The 27,919-nt window shown below is 30.4% G+C and overlaps 1 protein-coding gene across 1 annotated transcript in view; it reads right to left on the bottom strand.

Moving 5' to 3' along the window:
• Ak1 (Adenylate kinase 1) overlaps positions 1-27,606 on the bottom strand; it is an 82,698-nt gene extending 55,092 nt beyond the window's left edge. The window contains exons 1-2 of the mRNA XM_075358521.1: positions 27,540-27,606; positions 10,758-10,862 (exon numbers count right to left, since the gene is read on the bottom strand). Coding sequence (XP_075214636.1) covers positions 10,758-10,862; positions 27,540-27,542 — 108 coding nt within the window. The 5' untranslated portion in view covers positions 27,543-27,606. The remainder of the gene's footprint in view (positions 1-10,757; positions 10,863-27,539) is intronic.
• Between the last annotated feature and the right edge of the window lie 313 nt (positions 27,607-27,919).

The following is a 27,919-nucleotide window of genomic DNA, read 5'->3' as shown; positions in this document are numbered from 1 at the left end:
CGTAAGGATTCCAACGCGGAGTTATACATCGACTACGGTGGAAGCAACAAACAAACATACATACATACATACACCCTAAATTCATTACATTTTGGGCAAAAAATATTTCAAGAACACATACAGTTTTATTAATGTCATTAACATAAATGAAAATATAAAGATCACATTAATAAATAACACTTTTTCATAAGTAAAAGATGCCTCGCACGCGGTGCTCGCATCAGCTCACCACTCTAGCCTCACATGCAGTCCTCTTCGGAAGTCCATTATTATTAAACGGAAATTTCTTAAATTTATTTAATATTATTTTATTCTACTAACCGTAAATTTAATTTTATTATTTTTGTAATATTATTCATTCAAGAGGTTCACAGTTTACAGTTCATTAATTCAATTCATTAAAGTTTGTGCTTCAACCGGCAAATCTCCATATATTATACTATACTACTATATATACATTATACATATTTATATAGTCTCTAATACTTCCGGTAACGTAGGGATTCCGACGCGGGGTCATACATCAAAATCGGTTCAGCCGTTGAGCTGCTACGGTGGAACAAACCCTACATACATTACACTCCTTTTTGGGCAGTCGCGTAAAAAGTACTTAATCATTATTTTATATAAAAAATGATGAAATGTAATAAGAAATCATGTTTTTTAATTATTCTTTTTAATTCGATTTGAAATAATCGTTTACTTTTGGAAAGAAGTCGCAGGTATCCGCATTTCTCTTTCCTTCTATGATTCTCAATTTTACTGCTACAATTTTGAATTTCTTGAATTTATTCAAGAAAAATCTGTTCAATAATTCAGTAAAAATAATAAGAATTTTTTATCAGTCTTCGAGTGATATGTGATAAACTGCAGACGATGTAGATTTTCTTTCTTATTGGTTTTCCTCTTACGTTCTCTTCCTTAAAATTCTATAAATGTAAATGAGAATTTACATTGAAAATCTAATTGGAGAATCAGTTTTGTAATCTTTCACAGTGATCACTTATCTGATAATAATTCTGTTAATTTGATATCATCGACAAAAAAAAAACTGGCTACATGCGGATTCAAAAGAATTAAATTAATTGAAATTAATTTTGCCATTTTTTCGTAGTTGAAAACACGAAGAAGAAAGTATATAAAGTATAGAAGAAAGTAAATCAGAAATGGTGTTTTAGACTCAAGTAATTTTTTTTTAAATTTTTAAATCTGTAAGCTTGCGTTAACAAGCATGGGGTCACCTGATCGGTAGACTTGCTGCCTAACGACCAGGGGTTGCATACTTCCCATTCTGAATGAATTTTATTATGTCCTGTTTACCTAGTATTGTTCATTTCAAAAAACAAACCATTATTATTATTATTTTTTATACGCCAAAAGATTCATCAACGAAAAGTAACTGTAATCACGCTTAAGCCAGTTGTTTTGAGAATTAATAAATAATTATTATTTTATGCTGCTTAAGGATATTTGTATTTCCAGATGTCTATAAAAATTTATTTATTTATTAGTTTTTTAATGAAGAAATACTATCTTCAGAAATTCATTTCTTCGAAGGCCGGTGGTATTTCACTTGATGAAATTCACTTGGCATCTTCTCTTTCAGTTTATTCCTTACTTATTTATTGAAATTCTTTTTATGTCTAGTAATCATTTTTTATTTCCTGACATTGTCATCCACACAGATCCCACACCGTAAAAATCATTCGCACACGTTTTTTACCTCCTTTTATGCCAAGAAAATTCTCTATCTTCCTTGTATCAGGTAGATTTCATAAGAAAGCTACCTATTGTAATGAGTACCATGATTAGACATCCGGAAAATTTCGACATATCTTCGCGTTTCACATCCTCCAGACCTCAAAACCACCGTCAGTTCAAAAGTTTATATATACATTTATATAGATATTTCACTTTCTTGTGGAAACGATAACTGACGTAATTTTTCGTTAATCACTTTCAAATTGATACATAAAATATAACGACCCAAAATTTCGGTCGAGTTCGTTATTGGGAAAAATCGGACCATGGGGATGGAAATGAGGGGACTTTTCAAAAAAAAAATATCGCTATAACTTTCTTATTAAGTAAAATATCAAATTCGTTTAAAGCCCCTACTATTCTTTGGATAAGAACCTAAAACGTATTTAAGTAAGGCTTTTTGATACCACCAACCATTAGCCCAGAGGATGGAAAGATGAGGTTTCGAAGACAAAAAATGGTACCTCCCTTATTAGACAAAGTATCGAATCGGTTTGAAGTGGTCGTTAGTCCTGTAAACATTACATAAAACTTTTGTCTGAAACAATTTTTGATATGACCAACCCTTACGGCAAGGGATGAACAAAATGTTGTTGGAATTGTAAGATGGGACTTGTCATATGCTAAACATGTGAAACTTTTTTCACATGCAACCATTGTCGTATTGAGTAAATTTAAAGTTTTTCTTAACTTTAAAGTGGACATTTTTTTATCCTCTACTTAGCACCGGTGAAATCTATCTCCTCCTTCCGGCGTGCCGAAAGAGATTTTTTTTTTCTTTATAGTTGGATCAATGTTTGTTAAAAATCGTTTTGCAAGGTTAAATTTAAGAGCGTTATGAGTTTTTTCTATTGGTCTATTTTTCTCAACTTCATTTCATTCGCGTCATAGTAAACATACTGAAACGAAACTGAATTATTTGAATTGGAACTAGAAAAATCACCTTCGATTGAATTAAATCTTTTTACCTTTTGCTTTTTATTTTATAATAATTTTTGAACTTTGACCGACCGATTTTTTTTGTTTATGAGTTTTCTAGATATATTATTATTATTATACCAAATTAACATACCTAATACGCATGAAACAATGTTTCATTCAAAGGGGATAATAGTGTAATTAAGGTATATTTTAAACGAAAGCATTATAATAATTTTTAATAGTAATATATGAAAGGAAAAAGACCAAAAAACAGAAAATAAAATAAAAACAGAACCGAATTAAATATAATAAATTATTTTTATAGTTTTCTAATTGAATTAACTACCGTAATTAATTTATCATGCGTGAAATAGGCTTAATATAAAGAATAAAATTTATCTTTATTTCAATAATTCATATTGGTATTGTAGACTATCATATTGCATGTTACTTCCTTTCAACCGATCTCTCTGAATCAACAGATAATCGTCCTTAATTATCTGCTGCTGGAACTAAATTTGAAGAAGAATTAGACTAATAACATTCTTATGAATTAACTAAATGGAAGAATCTCATATCTTTAAAATTGACTAAATTTTGTTATTAAACTTCTGTCGAATATTCCAACAAATAAAGTATCAAAAGAAAAATTATATTATAATAAACACACGATGAAAAAAAAATTATTAACAATAATGGATATATTTGTATCTACTTTTAATTTTAATTGCAAATAATTAATAAATATAACTTTTGTTAACGTATAGAATATGAAAAATAATGCGCAATACTGTTGTATTATATTTCTAAGGAAATACGTTTATTAATGCAACATTTGCGGAAATGTTTTTTAAAAACTAGTATGACATCACTCCTCCCAACGTTCGTAACTAGCAGAATCTACAATTGTTAGATAAATAACAACTGTCTAATTAAAAACAACTACTACATTTCTGACTAAATTGTGAAGTAGTGTAATATTATTACAAGGATAGAAAAAATTATTATTGTATATAATTATTATTTTATCGAATGGTTTTCTTAGAAATGGAAACAGTAAGTGATAAAAAAATAATTTAATAATTATATGAAAAGAAAATCATAAATACAATGTAGAAAAGTGTTCACCATTGTTTTTTTTTTACCGATAATTATGATACTAAATAAATATTATTCGTTATAATATAATTATAACTGGATTACTTGGATACATCCAGTAGTATTCATTGTGTTACTACCGCATTCATGTCATGTTTAGGGTAGATATTATTCCGAAAAAAATAAAATTTTTATGATTTGGGATTTCTGATATAATTATTATATAAAAAATAACTATTAAACGGAAATTGTTATTGTATTTATTGGTAAATAAGTACTGATTTCTTTGAAATTAAAATGATTTAAAATTATTTTGTTTCTCGTTGTAGTTTTAATAGAATAATTTTTTTTTTAATATTCTGATTGGAAACGAAAATAATACAAGTAATCTCTTTTGTTAGCTAAACAATTTATTGTTTTATAACGTCAGTATTTAAATTCAGGAAAAAGATCATTAAAAATAAAATAAAAACGCTGATACGACACTATTACTACTTTTATCTTTTCTAACTTAATAAGCTTTTACGCTTTAATAAAGAATTTGATTAATTTTATCTAAAATTCTAATCTTCAAAACTTTTACTCAGTCAGTTCTGCTATAGATTTCTCCTGGACATAATTTCAAATCGAAGCGCAGTCACTCTGTGTTCTGGGATAGTGAATTTTTTTGTAAATTTTTTAAATGTAGTCTATTTTAATTAGAAAATTACACTTTAAAATTTTACAATTCCTTTTTTCTCTCTGTATGTATATCTTAAGATTTTAGGGCGTTTATTACTATTATTATTCATATTCTTTTTTGTTAATTTTAGAGCTGTTGTCAATAAAAGACAAAATGTTACATACAATAAAAAACAAAAAAAAACATTTATTGAGATCACTGAAAAAAATCTGTTTACTAAATTTTTGCTGGTAGATAATTTATAATAAAATAATGTTAATATATTAAATTATAAAATAACCTTTTTTAAATAATAAATATTCTGTTTTGGATTAAAAGTAGTAAAATTATCAGTGGAAAATATTTTTAGAGCTTTAATAAAAGGTACTAGAGTTTTAATGAAAACTGCCTATCAACTTACGAAGAACATTTACAATAAAAAATCCCAGTCGTATAACTTCAAATTGAGGCACTATAAAACAGTAGTCCTACCAGAAGTACTGTGTGCGGCAGAATGTCTGCAGTGCTTTTTAGAACAAGAAATAACAAAAACAGAAAAAAAGATCTAAGAAAAATTTACGGAAGAACATATGAAGATGGGATTTACAAATTGAAAACTGAAAAAGAAATTTACAAATACCCAGAAAAAAATCCTTTTCGGCGCGCCAGAAGGCAGAGGTAGATTACACCGGTGCTAAGTAGGGGATAAAAAAGATTTCCACCTTAAAGTTAAGAAAAACTTTAACGACAATGGTTACATGTGAAAAATGTTTCACATGTTTAGAATACGACAAGCCCCATCTTCTTACAATTCCAGCAAAAGCTTTGTCATCCCTTGCCGTAAGAGTTGGTCATATCAAAAATTGTTTCAGGCAAACGTTTTAGGTAATGTTTAGAGGACTAACGACCACTTTAAAACGATTCGATACTTTGCCTATTAAGGAAGGTATGATTATTTTTTGACTTTGAAATCCTATTTTTTCAACTGCCTGGGCTAATGGTTGGTGATATCAAAAAACTTTACTTAGATAAGTTTTAGGCCATTATGCAAAGAATAGTAGGAACTTTAAACGAATTCGATATTTTACTTAATAAGGAAGTTTAGCGATTTTTTTTCGTAATAACGCCCCCATTTCCACCTCCATGGTCCGATTTTGGTCGTTAACGAACTCGACCGAGATTTTGGGACGAGCTTATTTTTAAGGAACAATTTGAAAGTGATTGGCGCAAAATTAGGCAATTATCGCGGCCACCAGAAAGTGAAATATATATATATATAAACCTTTGAGCTGACGGTGATTTTGGGATCTGGGGGATGTGAAACGCGAAGATATGTCGAATTTTTCCGGAAGTCGAATCATGGTACCCATTACAATAGGTAGCTTTCTTATGAAATCTACCTAAAGTAGGGGACTTAATCAGGAAAAGAAGATTACAATTTTATGGACATTTATGCAGAACGCACAACCAAAGATTGAAAAAAAAAAATATTTGATTTCTACATAAACAGAACCACGAAGACCAACCGATTTCAAAAAATGAAACAAATCTAAAAACATTAAACATTTGTAAGAATTTGTGTAAAGACAGAGATTAATTTAGAAAAGTGATTCGAGAATCTAAGTTTCCAGACAAAAAGAAAAGGTATAAACCTGAATAGATGGACGGAAGAAAAGCGAAAACAGAGCAAAATAATGAAAATCTTTTGGGAGTCAAAACTATGCAAAAGTGATCCGTAGTGGTCGAAACGAAAAGAAAAAAGTTTTAGTTAAACAAGTTTTCTTTCTTTTTTAACATAATTTTTTCACGTTACAGTTATCAGCAATATGAAATTTAATAAATCTTCTATATTTTATGTTGCATTCAAATGCCTGTTAGTCTTAACGAAATGCAGGCCAATAAAAATCCCATTTCAGCCTACCATTAGTAGACGGGTTTTTGTGTGTTAATAAATATTTTATTAAAATAATAAAGCTTAGTTTAGTGTGAGGAATTCTTAAAATCTAACCATGGCTGATTGTATAATAATGATGTACTTTACATTAACACTTTACCTAATGGTAAATACCATTACATACTAATGGTACTACTTAACTTTAAAAATGTGATTTAATATAATAATTAAAAATACAGTAATATAATTTATATTAAAATATATTTTAAAATACAAACATTTCTAACCCCAAACCATAAGATTTTACGTCTATCACACGCATAAATGAACAGATAAAAGTTATTTGGTAACATTTCTACACAAAATAAATAAAAGTAGAAACAAGCCAAAAAGACAAACAATATATAGTACTTCAACATGTATAAAAAAAGACTAAGAATATAATTTGAAAAACATCATTTATTACAGTATACTTTGTCGAACAGTAAACAAAATTAATTATTACACATAGAACACAATCACCAAAAAAAAAAATATAAATAAATAAATAAAAAATCATAATGCTCCTGGAATATACGTATAAACTAAACTGTCCCAATTACAGTGTTCTACATAGTTCAAACAGGGCACAGCTTAATAAAACACAATTAACATATGAAAGCTCTCCAGAACAACAAAGCGTCAATACTTTTCTACCATGTCATAAATAAAAATCATAAATTCATTAAAATCTTGGTATTCTATATCTACACAAAAGGGATCACATCTTAACTCGCTTGAACATTTTAAAATATACAGTGTCCAACTTAAAAGAGGCACTTAGTTTAGTATATAAATAATAGTTTTGGCAATAACATGCGTAATAATTTACAGGTGTTGAAAATGATGTCCATCCGCTTCTAGCAATGGTCAAAACGTTTGACCGTGTTCTTGGCTGCTCTTGTTAGGTGAACCCATTCTATTTCCTGGATGGCATCGGTAATGTTACCGATGCCATCCAGGCATCGATAACATATAATATAAAATAAAACAGTAATGTTTATCTTCAATTCCTGCAGGGTGTGTGGGTCGTTCTTATAAACAATATTTCTTTAAGAACCTTACAGAAAGAAGCCTGGAGTAGTCAGATCGGGGGCTCTTAGTGGCCACAATCCTTTAGAAATAATTCTTCCACCGAAAAAATTCTGTAACATCTCCAAAGTAAATCGAACTGTATGGAAAGTGGCGCTGACCTGTTGCAACCAGCAGTCACGTTCACCCTCTTGCAGTAAGGTATGAACTGTTGGATAATTTCTTGGTAGACGGTTGCATCCACAGTTTTTTAAAAAACAAGGGTCTTGTTGGTCGCCTTGAAACCGCACACCAATCACCTATTATATACGGGTGTAGGGGGAGATTAAAAGAAGTGGGTTTTCAGTACCCCAAGTCCGGTATTTCTGACTATTAACATACCCACCAAGGTGAAACCGCACTTCATCTGTGAAAAACACCTGATCTAAAACGCCAATGTTACCTGTAATGAAGTTCTTGAACCGTTGATGGTAGTGAACTTTTTTTTTTAGCATAATCAGCATTAATTAGCTCATGGAAAACCTGCAGTCGATACGGATAACATTTCAACATTCTTCTCGCTGTAGTGTGAGCTCAACCTATTGAAATATTTTTCCAGCTTAATCTCCGCAAAGATTAACGATGAGATCTTGTCGCTTTAATATCCTGTACGAACTGCGTTTTTAAAACTGACCTGTGTCGGACACGTTTCTAGTCTAACACCGAACCTGTTTCACGAAATTTTTTAACTATTTTTTTGAATAAAAATTTTCAGTGGTGCTTCTTTTTTACAAATTTCTCTCTGAACTTTCACTGGCGTATAAAGATAAGATTTCGTCTCTAAATAAGTTTACCACTACGAATACATGTTCCTCAACAGTTAACCGCATTTAACAAACACAATCAGACGACTATCCAACCTTGTTCAAAAGACAGTGCTCGACACAGACTGGCAATACTCAAACGTGTAGGCAATAAACAGTTCTCCCTACTCCAGCTCCAGTCGCACCAACAGCTTTCACATTATTTTACCCATATCACACTAATATATACAATTTAACAAAAATATTTATTTAGTATAGACTACTGAATGATGGGACCTCTTTTAAATTGAACACTGTATAAACGTACAAGTTATATACAAAGCGGTAAATCATAATTTAAATTACTGAGATATTCTTTTCGACTACTCTTAAATGACACTACCTAATTAAAAAAAACAAAAAAAAAACAATATTAGCTAATTAATTTTATTACTGTGTGTGTGTGTGTGTGTATAGTAATCAGCTGATATTGGGAATAGAACAGCAGCACCAATCACTGAAAATGGTTACAAAGACGACTAAAAATGTTTTAAAGTAATTTATAAAAAAACACTTTATTATAAATTTTAGTTCGTTACAAGAATTTGCATTTTAAAATAATTCTCATGCTCGAAACACAGTAAAAGAAAAAAAAAACTCCATTATGGATCTATTAAGTTACATTAACATCAGTTAATGCATCAAAAATACAGTGAACGTGGGTCTACTGTTAAACTTATTTACAATTAAGGTCACTAAATGTAAATCTACCGATTTTGTATTCGATTTTGAAAATTATTTCTTGTTTAATAATTCTTTTTTCTCATTAATTTCTTTTATGTAAACATTTTTTTTATATTTGCTTAACGTTAAAAATTTTGTTATTAATTAAATAATTGCCGTTATTCAAACATTTTCGTGTTCCGAATTACTTTTATTTTAATTAGTTTGGGAAAGCGAAAGCAAACTGCAATTGAAAAGAGAAGTTTAAGTGTAATTTACATTAGTATATTTGATAAATTTTATAATTCTTAGGGATTTAATTATCGTCTCTAAACTGTAACTCTTTCTGGAACTAAATTTAATAATTACTTTTTTCTCATTTTATTTTTATAAACTGTTATCACTTATTCTTCCGTAATTTATTGAAAACAAATACTGAAATAATAAGTTAAATAACACGAAATGAAACTGGAGTTTAGGTGTTTTGCTTTAAATCATAGATTTTATTAGAGGATTTCCAAAAAAAATTGAAAATGTTTACTGCGCCCAATCATGTTTATATAAATATGTATGTATAAAATGTCTTCATCCACTCTAACGGAAGAAAATCTTAACCGATTTTCACGAAACTTGGTGGGATGATGTAAACCTGTTGAGAATAGAGCCGTATTGATTTTCAAGCGAATCGGTTCTCAAGAACCGGAGTTAGAGCCAACAAACGAGGTTTTAGGTTATATTTTCAGCTTTTTTTCGTTCTACTATTAACAGTTATTAAATCATGCACTTAAAATAATATTTTCATGAAAACTACTTCTCCATTTAAGTATATACGTATTAAATATTAATTTGATGATTTTAAAACGTATAAAAAACATTATATTTAAAATTATAACAAAAATACAAACAGAAAATCGCAAAAATATAACATAATATTTAAAATAAAAATAAAAAATAGTAAAAAGTATTTTAGAAAAAACTTTGGTAAAATGTACTTTCAATAAACCTGTACATGCTGCGATCAACCTTATTTGATTTATACTTAAATGAAGCTGTAGTTTTCAAGAAAGCATTAATTTAGGTACATGATTTAATTCAATGGTAACAGAATACGGAGAAGATCCAAAGGATCTTCTGTATACTTTTATTTGAAAAGTCGGTAAAAAGAGGTCAATTACATAAAAAAAAGCTAATTTTACTTTAGCTCCTTAGTTTAATAATAATACAAAATGTGATCTGGTATGAAGGAAAGGGATTGGTATATAAAAAATCAGTTTTGATGTTTTAAACGTTTTGAACACATGATACTAACATAACGTGAAATAAAAAAAATAATACCAAAAGCTAGCTAAAACACCGAAAACAATATTAGTTTTAAAATTAATTACAGCAGTGTAACATCCTTTCTATTTAACTGAAACCGGAAATCCGCCTTTCTGACGCACTTTCTGCGAAACAGTTTTTTTTAAAAATTAAAATAAAACATTTGTTTAAAAAAATATTATAATTTATTTATACGATAGTTTTTGAAAAGTAAGTAGACTTTCATTGCCGGCCCCCTGGGCGCGAGTGGTAGAGTCTCGGCCATTCATTCTGAGATCTCGGGTTCGAATCCCGGTCAGGCATGGAATTTTCACACGTGCTACAAAATCATTTAACTCATCCTCTGAAGGAATACACCTAACAGTGGTCCCGGAGGTTAAGGAAATTATATAAAAAGCTACTGTAATCATTAAAAAAAATTATTACAATTTTTTTAAATTAATAAAGTTTAATTTATAACGTATTGTTCTATTGCTTTTGAATAAAAAAAAAAACTTATGTAATTAATATTAAAAACAAATATTACCTGAAAGAACTGAATTTTATCGCTAAATTGGATTATAATTATAAGTGCAACTTTTAGAAAAGCAAAGAGGTTCCATAAACTTCCGTTGTATTTCATACCGTGAATCTGAAATCAATAATAAGAAAAATTATATATTTTCAACATATTATAAATACTGTAACTGACCGGGTAGTCATAATATAAACTACAGTGTCGGATGAAAGCTATAAATAAATAAATATGAAGCAAATTTTAACTCGCAGTAGACCTATCTAAAATTAAAGAGATCAACTGCAATAACGTTTTTGTGGTTCCTGTAAAAATATAGGAATATTTTAGATTAATATCTTCGTTAATGAAACAAGAGAATATATTGTTTTATCTTCTTTTCTATAATAATATTACCGTATTAAAATAATTTTTCTTTACAGTAAACCGTAAAAATAACGATTTAATTTATTCTTATCATTTAAAATTGTTAGCTTCTGCATTTTAATGACGATTCAAATTTCTTGAATTGTTTGAAATTCGATTTATATATTTATTTAAATTTGTTTAAATGTGAAATAAAATTTATTTTTAATTTAAAAATTAAATCGATTATTTGATACGATGAACTTAATTTTTTTATTACTTTCCATAAAAAAAGGATGGTGAATAGGTTTGTTTGTTGTATGTGCTCACATTTTTATTTTAGCTGCTATTGGCGCAAAGCGAACCAATGGTAGTGCGCCGGGCGGCTACGCGCAGCACACGAACGATTTATACTTCTTGATACGAACGGTTTACCTGAACTTATATTTGTGTATTGGGGATAAAAAAAAATTGGGATTAGAGCTGTGTTAAAAAATTACACTCAAGAAACAGCTAAAAAGTTCAGGGTTTTGAAGCTTTCGTTGTAAAAGCTTTTGTTGTTGTTAGTACGCTAAATTCGCGAACGTTATTTAGTTACAATTGGCAAAAACGTTTAACAAAACCAGGTCTAATGAAACATAAACATTTTCGCGGCGCCTTTTTTTAGTAATTATTATTAAATAATATTATTATTAATCTGAACAACGGAATAAATCTAATTTCAACAAATCGTAGTTGTATTAAATAAGTACGAATCACTTTAAATGATGACTAGAGACATTTAAATGGCCTCCGTGGCGTGAGTGGTAGCGTCTCGGCCTGTCATCCAGAGGTCCTGGGTTCGAATCCCGGTCGGGCATGACATTTTTCATACGCTACAAAAATTCCATATTCCACGCACAAGCTTCAAGCTTATGCGGTGATATGAAGCAAAAGAAAGAAGGAAAAAATTAAAAGTAAAAGATTAAAAATCGTTAAACAACAAAAATATTAATCAGTAAGCCTGTAAAATATATCAAATATATCTTGAAAAAAAAAGAAGAAAGCCGTTTGAGAAAAGGTTTGTAGTTTATAAATAATAAACTGATAAGGTAAGAAGTGAAGTGATTTAAATATTATACTGTACAGACTTTTATTTGTAAACAGCATGGATAATCAGCAGTTATTTATTACACGTCGGCAGAAGGAGGTAACACGAGATCTTCCGTACTAGGTACTGCGAGCTAATATTTACTCCCATCCCATTATCCAATATCTAATTAGCTAGATTTAGTTATAAGTAGTAGTACAGAAATTAGAATATTAAAAAAACTAATTATTATTAATTATTTGTTACTTGGTATGCTTAATTTTTCGAGATTAAAGAAATATGTTACTTTATATTTTTTTGTTAATAATTACTAAAAAATTTAACATTTCCTTATCGTACAGCTGATTTTGTATGAAAGTGGTCATTAGAGCGTAACAAAACATTCAAACTAATTTCATAAAATTATGGAAAAGTTTCTCGTTTTTGCTACTTACTACTCAATTTATTAATAAATGTAGTAAGGAAGGTTTTCCCAAGTTAATGGTGATTAACATTTCCAGAATAAATATTATTACAAGCGAAAAAATAATTTTAAATTTCAGTACATCGGTTGAATTCGGGGGTAAAATCTCAGTTCACTAGGAAATATAATACTGAGAACTGGAAGCATTATCAATTTGTTTTTTGTTTTATTTTTGAGTTCTATGACTAATTTTACTCTTTATTAAGTTCGTTTTAACTACTGATGTTAGCTGTTGTTACCGAAGTGCTCCGACGGCATGTGGCACTTTAAAACCTTGTGGTAGCCCTGAAAAGAGCTGTTAGGGATTTTTTAGTGTTGGCCCTGAAAAGAGAAGAGCTGTTATAAGTCCTATCGCTGGTCATCGGCGATGTCGGGTCGGCTTAACAGGTGGTAGTCGGGGAATTGCCCGTTTGAAACTGATCGAGCTTCCCTTCAGCACGTCGGCATGTCCCACGTTGAGCCGACCAGGGGACTTCTTCCTTCTTCTTGGTCTTTTCTTGGAGGTGGTCCATGAACGAATGCTCTCGCATTGCCTTGCTGCTGTTTATAAAGCCGCAGTGCGTGATGGGGTGAGGGCAGCAATGGTGAGCACGTGGCGCGGTCAGCTGGCTAGTTGCGAAGGAATGCGTTTGCAGACGCTAGGTGGATTGCAAGTTTCCCCTGACATCTATCATCTAGCGTCGCGCTCGCCGATAGCAAGCACAACATGTAGCAACACAATAATAATCTAAATGCATATTTTTATTTTGTGGAAACGTGCATATTCCTGGTTGTTTTGCTCCAATTATTTTCCAGTGTTCTTTCTGTGCATCATACTGATTGATTAATCATAAGGATTGCAAACGATACATGGAAAGTTTATTTTACAATGAGACGTAACAGGATTCATTGAGGTTAAATTACTATTTGTTTTTTTTTTCATTTTTATTGCAAATATGAGTGATTCATATGATTATCATATCTGTCTATGAATCATGAGACTTGCCGATGGTGAGGGGGTTTGAGTGCTCAGTGATACAGAGTAGCTGAACCGAATATGCAACCATATCGGAGAGGTATCTGTTGAGAGCCAGACTAAGAAATTATCCCTGAAAGAGGGCTGCAGCTCTTTCAGTAGTTGTTAAGGGCGAAGGTCAGGAGGATTTAAACGGGAATATCAACAACACTCAATGTTCTGAGTACTGCGCAGCCGAAAGGAATAGAAAACTACGGCTGTTTTTTTTCCAAGAAAATGTATCTCTCTGCATTTTCATTTAACAAAGATGGAGGCGCATTCCTTGGTAAAATATTCAGATAAACTAGTCCCCCCGTTCTGATCTACGGGTGAGAACTTCTAAGAAAAGAGTCACCGGAAAATTAAAAAATAACATTCTACGAGTCGGAGCGTGGAATGTTAGAAGTCTAAAAAAGGTTGGTAGGTTACACAATTTAAAAAGGGAAATGAATAGGTTAAATGTAGATGTAGTAGGAATTAGCGAAGTTCGGTAGGAAGAGGAAAACGACTTTTGGTCAGGTGATATTATAATAATAACTTAGCGTCAAATGTAGGGCAGACAGGAGTAGGTTTCGTAATGAACAAGAAGATAGGGAAAAGAGTAGAGTATTTCAAAAAGCCTGGCGATAAAATCATTGTAATAAGGATAAAATCAAAACCCAAGCAGACAACGATTGTTAACGTCTATATGCCTACAAGTGTCCATGATAATGTTGAGGTAGAGTGTATATACGAAAAAATTGACAAACCAATTAAACACATAAGAGGGAATGAAAATTTATTAATGGTTGGAGATTGGAATGCAAGCATCGGAAAAGGCCAGGAAGAAAATACTGTGGGTGAATACGGGCTGGGCAAAAGGAAGGAAAGAGGAGATCGACTTATTGAGTTTTACCTGAAGTGTAATTTAGTAATAGCCAACACCCGGTTTAAAAATTATAATAGAAGAATATACACATGGAAGAAGCCAGGTGATACTGCAAGGTATCAGGTAGATTGTATCGTGGTTAAACAAAGATTTAGAAATCAACTCGTCAACTGCAAAGCATATCCAGGAGCAGACATTTATAGCGACCATAATTTAGTGATAATGAAATGTAGATTGGAGTTTGAAAACCTGTAGAAAAGGTGTCTGATGAATCGGTGGAATTTAGAGAAGCTTGAGAAAGAGGAAGTAAAGAAATTTTTGAGGAGGATATCGCAAGAGGTCTGAGTAAAAAAGATAAGGTAGAAAATGTAGAAGAAGAATGAGAGAATGTTAAAAAGGAAATTCTTGAATCAGCAGAAGCGAACTTAGGCGGAACAAAGAGAATTTGTAGAAAACCTTGGATATCAGAGAATATATATTGCAGCTGATGGATGAACGTAGAAAATATAAGAATGCTAGCGATCAAGAAAGTAAAAGAAACTATCGACAATTAAGAAATACTATAAACAGGAAGTGCAAACTAGCGAAAGAAGAGTGGATTAAAGAAAAGTGTTCAGAAGTGGAAAGAGAAATAATCATTAGTAAAACAGATGGAGCATACAGGAAAGTTAGGAAAGATTTTGTGGTACATAAATTAAAATCTAATAATGTGTTAAAAAAAGATGGTACACCGATTTAAAATACCAAAGGAAAGGTCGATAGGTGGGTGGAATATATTGAAGAGTTATACGGAGGAAATGAATTAGAAAATGGTGTTGTAGAGGAAGTCGAAGAGGATGAAAACGGAGATACAATATTGAGATCTAAATTTAAGAGAGCATTAAAAGATTTGAATGGCAGAAAGGCTCCTGGAGTTGACGGAATACCTGCAGAATTACTGCGCAGTACAGGTGAGGAAGCTATAGATAGTTTATACAAACTGGTGTGTAATATTTACGAAAAAGGAGAAGTTCCGTCAGACTTCAAAAAGAGTATTATTGTCATGACACCAAAGAAAGTAGGAGCAGATAGATGTGAAAAGTACAGAATAATTAGTTTAACTAATCATGCATCAAAAATCATAACTAGAATTCTGTACAGAAGAAGACAGTGGAAGAAGTGTTAGGAGAAGACCAGTTTGGTTTCAAAAAAAGTATATGGACAAGGAAAGCAATTTTAGCGCTCAGATTAATAGTAGAAGATTAAAGAAAAATAAACTAACACACATAGCATTTGTAGACTTAGAAAAGGCATTTGATAACGCAGACTGGAATAAAATATTCAGCATTTTAAAAAATTTAGGGTCAAGTATGGAGATGGAAGAACAATTGCTAACATTTACAGGAGCCAAACTACAACAATAATAACCGAAGAACATAAGAAAGAAGCTGTAATAAAAAAGAGAGTCCGACAAGGATGTTCCTTATCCTCATTACTTTTTAATTTTTACATAGAACTAGCAGTTAATGTTAAAAAACAGTTTAGATCCGGAGTAACAGTGGAAGGTGAAAAGATAAAAATGCTACGATTTGCTGATGAAGTAATAATTCTAGCCGAGAGTAAAAATGATTTAGAAGAAACAAGGAACGGCATGGATGAAGTACTGCGCAAAAAATACCGCATGGAAATAAACAAGAACAGAACGAAAGTATGAAATGTAGTAGAAATAATGTAAATAGAACACTTAATCTAAAAATAGGAAGAGAAAAGATTACAGGGGTAGAAGAATTCTTTTATTTCAGAAGTGGAATTACTAAAGATGGACGAATCAGGAGCGATATAAAATGCCGAATAGCACAAGCGAAACGAGCTTTCAGTCAGAAATATAATTTGCTTACATCAAATTTAATTTAAACGACAGGAAAAAATTTTGAAAGTATATATTTGGAGTCTAGCTTTATATGGAAGTAAAACTTGGACGATCGGAGTATCTGAGAAGAAAAGATTAGAAGCTTTTGAAATGTAGTGTTATAGGAGAATGTTAAAAGTCAGGTGGGTGACAAATGGAGACCTGTAGCGGCTAATTGATGAAGAAAGAAGCATTTGGAAAAAAAAAGTTAAAAGAAGAGACAAACTTATAGGCCACATCTTAATGCATTCTGGAATAGTCGCTTTGTTATTCGAGGGCCAGGCAAATGGGAAAAATTGTGGAGGCAGGCAAGTTTGGAATATGTAAAACAAATGTTATGGATGTAGGATGTAGGGGTATACAGAAATGAAACGTCTGGCTCTAGGTAGGGAATCTTGGAGAGCTACATCAAACCAGTTGCATGACTGAAGACAACCCAAAAATGATTATCCTGAAGGACAACGGTCCACAGCTAGGATCTAATCTTTTCACTGTTAACTGAATGACATTTGAATGTCCTATTCTTAGTGTGAGGCTAGAAACCGTATCGCTTATCTTAAATGAGATAACGGTTTCTCATTTACGGTAAGGTTTGTGGCATTATCCATCCTACTGGTATTTGTGGAAGACCTTCGATGAGATCGTTCATTTATTTATCATTGATCAACTATCATGAATCATCTTTCCTTCTTGAAAGATGGATCCAGTCACCCATTAAGTTGTATGCAACCAACCTATATATATTACAGCTGAGGCATATACTAGCTGGCATAAGTGATCACGCGGTTAAAAGAAGAGTCGGTAAACCGCTCTAACTATTTAACGAAAGGAGTTACTGCGAAATTACTTTAATTCTAATAAAGTTGTATTTTTATTAACTACTATATTTACTTTAATTATAAATGACGTGAATAAGAAGGATGCACACTTGATTAGGATTTAGCAGTCCGTATCCATCCTGTAACCTATTTTATACTTTAACAAACGTTTTAAATGTAATTTTATTGATATAACAGTCACTAATATTTTAATTAGTAAGAGTGCCTAGAAGCAGACTTCCGGTCTACGCCATCAGGCAACAGAAAGAGGGAGAAAGGTATACCTCATCGGTAGGAAGGTGACAGGAAAAATGCTAGTTAAATATCAGTTCTTTCAACCTTCCAGAAAATGCGTGTAGGTAGGGGATGTCTCTACTTACACGATTTCTTATTTTAAAAATCATACAGGTTTTCAAAAAGAGTTTTACCAGCAAAAACAATGTCCTCTTTTTTTTAACGTAGTGAAAGGCGTTTTTCTTTTTCCTGTTTAGCCTCCGGTAATTACCTTTTAGATAATACTTCAGAGGATGAATGAGGATGATATGTACGAGTGTAAATGAAGTCTAGTCTTGTACAGTCTCAGTTTGACCACTCCTGAGATGTATGATTAATTGAAACCCAACCACCAAAGAACATCGGTATCCACGATCTAGTATTCAAATCCGTGTAAAAATAACTGACTGCAGTGAAAGGCTTGAAATAAAGAACTTAACGAAAAATTCAAATTCGTTTTATTAAGAAGGTAAAATTTTACATTTTTAATTTTTGCTTTGTAACAGTACAAGTAGTTCTCGGTTAATATATTATTCAACATATTGGAAGCCACGAAAAGTTAACTTAACGCATGCAATTAAGCAAAATCTTTATCGTGTAACATTTAAAGTAAAAAGTAAGCATGCAAAGAATATTTTTTATAAAGTTGATGATGTTAAGTTACATTTTTTTTTCTTTTTAAATATACATTGACGTTTTTTTCATAATCACAATATTATAACAATTATAAAATATAAACTTACCATTCAGGTTTCCATAAAAAATGTACAACTATGTAGTTTGATTTATTTGGCATAAAAATCGTATTTTCAAGGTCATGATTATTTTTTTGTGATTTTATTCGAGTTTTAAGTAAAAATGATACACACATATGTAAACTGCTTAACGTTTGATTTAAATAAATAATACACAAATGTAAACTGCCTAAAGAAAAACGAAAAAGTTTTTTAAAAGGTAAAAAAAATAATAAAAACACTGTAAGGTCTTACGAAAATGTAATCAATCTACCGAATTTAAAAAAAATTAATTAAATTTAAAAATTCTTAATAGGTTACGTAATAGATTAATAGGTATAGATAAGTAAGTTTATTGATCTTCGTATGAATTGTTAAAAGAGAAATATCTTGATGGATTTTAATTGTTTGTTTAAACTACTTTATATGTTTTTAATAAACCTATTATATAAAATAATTATTAACATGCTACTACAAATAAATAACTAAATTATTTATATTAATTATATACTTACTGCACATGTAATAAGTAAATAAAATATAAAATTATTATTGGTAAAATAAATAATTGTCAAATAATCATTATTTAGTTTAGTAGTAAAGTGGTCAAGGAAAATTATTCGAGGAAGATTAATCAGTAGAAAAATATTTCACCTTGACATAAATCAATGCGGAATGACGAGCCGTTAAATTTTTCATTGTATCCGAACTACCGATCATATTTTTGTAACGGTTTTTTTAAGAATACGACCATAAAATTATTCTAAATTAAGTACAAACTATTCAATTACGAAAATCGTTCAATAATTAAAAACACAAATGACTAGAAAGATTATTGTTTTTTCAGTGAGAATGAAACTAAAAGATAATTTTCAACTTATTCCCGGGTTATATTTAGGTGCTTCTTCGATATTTTTGTGAACTTTCTTATTCCAGCGGTAAGAAATTGTTGTTCACTTAAGTGTTTGAGCTTCTTATTCTGAATTTTTTACCTGTTCATTGTTGCCGAACTTGATGCTAAGTAAAAACTCTTTGAGAGAAGTAAAATAAACTAGAAACACAGTTGTAGGACTTTCCCGTCACGCGGTTATTTTTAAAATAAAATATAATTAATATATTTAATGATATACTGAAAAATTTCACGTTTTAATTATAAGATAACAATATTGGTTTGAGGTTAAAAGCGCAAATTTCAAATCTGGTTTACTAAAAAAAAGCTTCTATTTCAACAACTTTAAACATTAAAATATTGGGATTTGGGGCTCCCAATTTAGTAAAAATTGCCGGCTTCCATGGCGTGAGTGGTAGCGTTTCGGCCTTTCATCCGGAGGTCCGGGGTTCCAATCCCAGTTATGCATGGCATTTTCACACGCTACAAAATTGTCATTTCATCTCATCCTATGAAGCAATACCTAATGGTGATCCCGGAGGTTAAAAAAAAATTAAAAATTAAAAAAAATAGTAAAAATTAATTTATATGTGTAATTAGACGGTAATAGAAGAAACCACAATGAAAAACAACCATCATAGCGATTACAACAAAGTTTCAAATTTTATAGTATTTTTTGTCGGATACGATTTTGCAAAAGTTTTTTTTGCAAGTAGTGCTTTTTTTTAACTGTTAACTAATGTGCTTAGGAAAATTATGACCTTAATTAAGCGAAATCTCGAGATACTGAGGGTGACCTTGCTCTACATCCTCATCAACCAAAGTACTTTATAAGTTGAAAATTTAATGGCATCAATGTCCCATATATAGAAATAATCTGATCAAGTTTTGTCAAAATCGGTCCAGCAGTTCTGGATATATAAGGTGGTTTAGAAGCTGACACCGAACACACACAAGTACATACAAACATTAACATCCGGAGAATTTCCATTCGGTTTTTTTAATTTTTTGTATCTTTAGTTATTAAAAGTCAAGACCCCGTGAAAATCGCGTATGCTCAAATTCTACCCATTTTAATGCTTTCCCTTCTAGAGTTATAGCTCTGCTATAACGCTATCTAGATGAGAAAGTAAAAAAAAAACTGAAAGTGCGACATCGACACTGTAAGGTGGATGTGGCAACATCTCCTGACCTAACGTTTGAATAGCTTCCCGTGACTTTTGAGCTGTACGGGCGGGGGATGCAGAAGAATTATCCCTTTTGAGATTGAACCGAGACATTTTCTCCTAATTGCGAATTTACTATATTTTATAACATATCATAACAATACTCACAGTTGATTCTTCCAAATATTCGCAATAAATTGGGCTTTCATAATCCCCAAACACCGGCTTTACCGGCTGGCGTTGATTTTGATTTTTTCCTAGCGAGCGAACCGGGTTGTTTCCATTCCATACAAAAGTTTGAAATCCGACTCAAAATGATGAATAAAAGTTTTATTACGAATTATTATGCTAAAAATGCATACCTTCACCAAAAACCGTTGTATAGCGGACAGCGTATTACTGTACACATAGTTTGACGGCTGGCTTACCGCGCTATTAACTATCCTGAAGAATTCTGACAATGTACTTCATACTATGAAAGTATAAGGAGTTATACGAGATGTTTTCGTAAAGGAACGATTTTCTAACTGTTCCACCCGTCCCATTAGTCCATGTTTCTTGCACGCAATGTGCACAGCTACACGTCGCCCGCTGTATGAGCTCCGTAAAAATGTGAATTTTATGTGAATCATTTTAGCTCCGTAAAAATGTGAATCTTTATGGTTTTGAGTCAATCTTCTCGAAACACACCTCGAGTTTTGTGATAATTCAGCTAATCATGGTTAATACTTACATTATCGATTCTAGCACTAAATCTCAGCAATTTATAACATTTGTATGCGTCTGTTTTTGCGAATAAGATCACTAATACGATTTTACAAAGCGTCAGTCGAAATTTCCACTGGTCTTACGCTACGATGAAAATCGGACTTGTTCTATCCGATTTAAAATGTTTGATTCATTAATAAAAATTTACACTGTTACTTTTTACCGTAGTGTTTTAACATCCGAGAGTGATTTTCTGCCGGTTTTATACCATCAGAAAAATCTTATTACAGCACATTTGTACACGTTTCAAGCGGAGCCGATATTTTGAAATAAATAATGAAAATTCTTTTCCAAGATTATTTTCTGTCAGAGGAGTCAACTTAACGTCAGACAATTTCAGTTTATCCTACTAAATAATAGTTTTTACGCTAATTGCCATTTATCTCTGTAGTTATTGAACAAACGTCGTAATAAACTAGTAATATTAAAAATGATAAATATCGGGTGTCTCAGTAATTATAAAAGGATAATTATTTTAACGATTAGAGACATTAACGTTATAAATTAATCATAAATTCTTTGTAATGAATAAAAACCTTTTAAAAATAATTATGTTTGAAATTTTTGTCTCGTACTTTGTTGGTTATAGTACGTTACTTAAATTGTTTAAATGGTAAAAAGGTCCTAAAAAACTATTTTAAAAATGTTTACATTAATATTACATAAAAATAATAATAATAAATAAATAAAAAAACATAATAATTAGATGTCACTTTTATTTTAGATATTCATTGATGAAAGGCATTTTTGAATAAATTCTTCCGTGGAAAATATTCTGTTGAAGTTTAAAGAAATGAAAACATGATGTGCGATAAGATTTTGGATTAAATGATTTCTGCAGTTGAAAAATATGTTAGAATAATAGATTTAGGAGACGGTATAGAGTTTTAAATATTAAGATATTACCTACCATTTCATAAAAATTAACAATTTTTATGGGTAGAAAAAGTTTACCTTTGTATGCATTAACATACGTATATAAAACATAATCGTTAAATAAAATAATCCGTTTTAGATTTTATCGAGTACTGGCCGACGATGAGAACATCACATCTGGATTCAACGGATCGGTTTGGAGATTGACACTGATGTAAACTATTTTAACTGCTATAAAATACTGTAATGAATAGAACCATTTACCTATTACACGTTGAATAAAAATACATGCGGCTCACTGTTAAAAATACGACAGTCATTATAACTGTTACATTTAAATAGTTGTGGGCGTCGGTTTTTTAGTACGTAGTGTTGCATAATTCTTTTTATTTATTTTTAAATTATTTTACAATCTTAATACGGTACAATAATAAAAAGAAAAAAAGGAAAACAATTTTTTTTTTCATGTAAAAAACGTCTTATTTGTCAAAGTAAAATTAATGTATTATTTACAATAAATTGAAAACATAATAATGCACTTTAAACAGAATCAATAGGTTTGTCAATAAAATAATCAACTTTATTTGTTGAACAATTACAAATAAATTTTCATTTAAAAAATCTGATATGGACACCCACACCACTTCCTTGTACGCCTATTAAATTACATATATTTTTATTAATTTTTTTTTTTCGTATTTTTTTGTTCTTATTGAGTTATTATTTATTGTAAAGGTTTGTTTTTACAATCAGAGGTTAACAATTATTAATAAATCGATATATTTAAGTTAAAAAAAGGAAATGAAGACGGATTCCAACCGATGTGCCTTACCCTTGAAAGATCCAAATATTTCACTAATTAAACTTTTATTGGGCTGTAACTCTGGAACGAATGAAAATAAGTGCCACTTATGATATATCGTTGAAAATCTCTCAACAGTCTTATTACTGCAGTTAAGAAAAAGTCCAAAATCCAATTTTAATTTTTTATTTTTGGTTTTCTTGAACACATTTGGTGCAGTCGATGCAATCAAAAGGGGAGGTGCACAACTACATGTTACAACAGTTCTAAATCCAAAATTTCAACATTCTAAGGCTAATCGTTTTTGAGTTATACATCCGTACGTACGTACAGACGTCAGGCCGAAACTAGTCAAAATGGGTTCAGGAATGGTCAAAATGAATATTTCCGTTGAAATCTGAAAACCGACATTTTTCGCGATTACAATACTAACTTTTGAAATGTATATTGAATGTTTTACTTTTTACTTAAAAAAGATATACTGAAGTTATTTCTTCTCCTATGCTCACATGCAATTTTCATCATTATGGTCATTTATATTACAATTTCATTTGTATTTTTTCCACGACTTTCCAAAGCAGATAATCAGCAGCTGAATCTCTTCGTCCATTAGACAGTTCCAAATTTCAGTTCTCTTTAAGTTTCTTCTCTTTAATTCCTTAATGTGTTTCATACTTCATTTTTCAGCCATTATTTCTTCGAAAATTTTATTTGTTAGTGTTATAATAAATTCTTCATTTTGTTCTAATCGTATATTTTTACTTCCTTGTATGAAGTAAAGGAAGTATTGTGATCGCGAAAAATTTTGGTTTTCAGAAACGGAAATATCCATTTTGACCATCCCTGAATCCATTTTGACTAGTTTCGGCGTGACATCTGCACGTACGTACGTATGTATCTCGCATAACTCAAAAAAGATTAGCCGTAGAATGTTGAAATTTTGGATTTAGGACTGTGGTACCATCTATTTCTGCAGTTCCTCTTTTGATTGCAATCGACTGAATCCAAAGTGTCCAAAAAAGGTCCAAAATTCAAAAAAATTGAATTTGGTGAACTTATTCTTAATTGCAGTAATAAGCCCTCAATGAACTTTTCAAGATATGTCATGTGGCAATGATTTTCATTGGTTGCAGAGTTATAGCCAAATAAAATTTGAATTAATGAAATATTTGGATCTTACAAGGGGAAGGCACATCGGTTTGAATCCGACTTCTATATATAATTTTTTTATCTTTTTTTTAAAATTAAATATATTGATTTATTAATAACTATTAACCTCTTTGTAAAAACATGTTTTACGATAAATAATAATTCAATAATAACAATAACAAAAAAATATCAGAAGTTATTAATGAAATAAACTTTTTTGTACTTTTCATTTTAAAAAAATGTGCATGTGCAATTTTTTAGGCGTACAAGGAAGTTATGTGTCCACATCAAATTTTTTTACTAAATTTTTCATTGAACTCAGATATATTCGATAGGATTCAAGTCGGTCGCAGTTAATTGGTACCAGTCTTATTATCCCTTGTTTCTCTTCTTACAAAGATTCATCGAAAGATCGATGTTGGAGAATAAATTTAAGTAAGTTTGCTCAAGCCATGGCCAGATCTTTTAAAATTTTATTTTTTTGACAGCTACTTATGTATTCCGGTCATCACGCAACCCCCTCCGTACCTAGCCCTGATGGGCAATACCGGAGGTTATCTTCTGAACCCACAGACTGAATAACATCACTCAGTTAATAGCTTGACCTCCGTCAGGATGCCACCGATGTAAATGCCACGAATGACATTTCCATCGCTGTAAGAACCTACTATCAATAAACACAAAACAAAACCAAAAACAGACTACTCAAACGAATAGAACTTAGAAATAAAATTTAAAATTTGAATTGTAGCTTTTGTATCACAAAATAACAGAACAAAAACAAAACTACGAAGCGCCTTACTGGCGACAACAGAACTCCCCAAAAAAGACATGAACGATGGTAATAAAATTACGACTTTGTAAATGGTAACAGAAAAAATCTGATGAAAAAAAAATGATAAGCGCTTAACAGCAAAAACAAGAGATCCAAATGCTAGGTGTAAACTCGATATTATTATTTGAAATTTATGTTGCGAGAGTAAATAGCTATTAGTACACATTTTTTCTTCATGTATATCATTTGTAAACTAATAGCAATTTCAGTTTTAATCTGTCTTACGGGTCACTGACATCATGTTTCTAATAAGAAGTGTTTGTAATGTCTTCAAAAAAGTGTAACGATCTACTAGAACAGTCCAAAAAAGAGGAAAAAAAATTATAATAAATTCAAACATGCGACCTATATGAGTTATAAACGTTACAGAGACCTCTAATTCATTATTCTTTATTGTTTTTTTTTACAATTGCAAAAAAATTAACCATTGGAATAAGGAAGGATAAAGGTAGACCGAGGAAACATGAATACTGAAACAGGTCTAGGTGGACTCTTGAGAAATTATCGTTTAGATTTATCTCGGATTTAAAATTTTCAGAAGTAAGTTTCTTTATCGTATAATAAAGAAACGGGATTAAATAACTCGTTTATTCTTAGTTGCAACTAAATTATTAAAAGAAATGAAGAGTTAAAATATGATGAACAAGAGAACACAAAGTGGGCTTATTAGTTATTTAAATATATTATGGATAAAATTTCAATGGTCGACAGTAAAAAAATTAGTGTCAGGAAAATACTCTTCGCTGAAGATTTCAGATTCAAAACCAGCATAAGAGTAGCCTTGTAATACGTTTAATGTTTTGAATAATTTAACTATTATAATCCAGGTATGAAACTTTCTTAAATATTCTTTATAATAAAATTTTTAATCTGAGTTTTACTTATTAATTTTTTTCTATTTTTTCTCAGAATTAAGTTTAACGAAAGTTTTATATATATACAATTTTTTCAATAAATAAACTTGTCTGAAAATAAAATTTTATATATTTCATAGATAATAGAAAATTTGTTCATAAAAAATACTGACTGGTGGAGCATTATTATTCTTGTCGGGGTTTTAAAATAAAATAAAAAATAATTAAAATAATTGTCAATTTTATTAACGTATTTTCGATGTGTTTAATCGTTTTATATTATTATTCATTATAAACCCAAAAACATGAACCGTTTATTCGACATTTATGTTGTATTTAAAAACAGTACAACGCATTGAACAATACGTTTTACTATTTGTAAACATACTTGTTAGCTAGCGGTTGAACATCTGCTACGCGTCGGTGTTGCTTACATCATTAAATTTATCGTATTATTAAAAGTCGATAAAAATAATATTTCTTATAATGGAATATCATTAATATATATATATATATATATATATATATATATATATATATATATATATATATATATATATATATATATATTATTAATTTACTAATTGATGTTTACAGGAAAGGAACGTGTCTTTTTGTTAAAATGTTTTCATTTCTTTTAACCGTTTTAATATTGTATTAAAAAAAATATTTTAAAACTAATTATAAGTAAATAGTAATAGAGTCCAGTGGCTGCTGGTAGCTAAAATTAGTGGTGGTACTGCTCAGAAAACCTTTTTCTGGGCCTTTCAAGGCCATGGTTAAATCTTTGTGTAAAATAAAAGAACCGAAAAAAAATTAATCAAATAGAATAGCTGGAAGTAGGATAATAATATAATTTTACATTTTATCAAATTCAAGAATATAGTACACGGTTTTTAAGCATATTATGCTTAAAACCCGTATTTGGTTCAACCGAATAAATAAAATGTCAATATAGATAATTTTTTTAGTATTATTAGATAATAACTTAAAAAAATTTCCGCCTAAAACACTATAGTCCGATAGTGATTAATTTAAATTTCTATATACACAGAAACAAATGCATAATTAGGTTTTACTAATTACCTTCTCATTTGCCTTTCCATCGTGTTTTTAGATAGATTTGGTAATCGAAGAGCAGTGTTTTTGGACAGATTTGGTGAAGTTGTGAATACTAAACCACTTTCATATTCCTTCCACCAAATTAGAAAAGGGAACGAACAAGGAACGTTCCACACACACACACACACGTGGAGTAAATTAAAAAAAAGTACCTTCCACAAGCACGCCAGATCGGCACTGCGGGAGCGACAGTTCTCTCGCTCCCTCGCGTGTAGCTTCTTATGTGTGCATGCACACAACAGCCAAACACCACGCCGTTGTAATTGTGAAGCACAGAGTTCCATAGAACGTTTTTTGTATATTTTTCATAAACTGGGGGATAACTACCAACATTAAGCTGAAGGAATATTGTACAAGTATAAAGAAAGTAATAAAGAAAAAAGGACCCATTATATTAAATTTTATCGATAATATCAAGTGGAAGCAGTGAGTGCTGCAGTTCCACAGTGTCTATACGCGAGCCGCAACTGATAATGTCACATGCTTCAACACAATTAAACTTTAAAAATGTTTTTTTTATTCATTCATTTTGATTAGTTTTATATGAAACAAAACAGAATAAATATTTTATTTTTCAGCCGTAAGTTGAAGTTATCTGATATTGAACGCTTTGATATAAAAAAGCACATTTATTTTAAATGCGTATCTTATTACATTACTGCATAGCAAATTTTTACCAATAATTACAAACTGCTGGTATTATACTTTACGTTAGTGTTTCTTAACTCTTTGGTTCTTTGCTTATCGTTCTCAATTCAAAATAAAATTAACTCAATATTTAAATAGAATTAAGTAAAAAAACAAAAAACAAACTATTATTACACGTTATATTAGAATATTTAAAAGATTGTACAACGTACCATCTTTGAGTTCTTGTATTGAAAAGTCGAAGAAAACGTGTTTCTTTACTGCCAACCAGTACAAGACTGGTGTAAAAGAAATATGCAATATTATTATACTCAGATGTTATTTTCAAGTGTTCACTGTGTCAATAAAATAAGTGTAAAAAATAAATAATGAGTAAATGTACATTATTATGTTATACACTGAAGTTTTTTTCTGTATAAATTAAATGTATAACCAAATATTATTGAGTATTATTTATTTATATAACAGCAACAACAAGTTAACATTCAATAAACGTTATTATGGTGTAAGAAAATGAACTTTGTAGCGCGAATTGATTATTGGTCTATAGATCAATTATGAATTGATGTTTTTACATGCTTTTCTTTAACTA

Source organism: Lycorma delicatula, chromosome 2 (assembly GCF_047948215.1).
Source record: "Lycorma delicatula isolate Av1 chromosome 2, ASM4794821v1, whole genome shotgun sequence".
Classification (NCBI taxonomy): domain Eukaryota; kingdom Metazoa; phylum Arthropoda; class Insecta; order Hemiptera; family Fulgoridae; genus Lycorma; species Lycorma delicatula.
The sequence above is the reverse complement of the archived record's forward strand: the minus strand, read 5'-3'. Positions and strand labels throughout refer to the sequence as shown.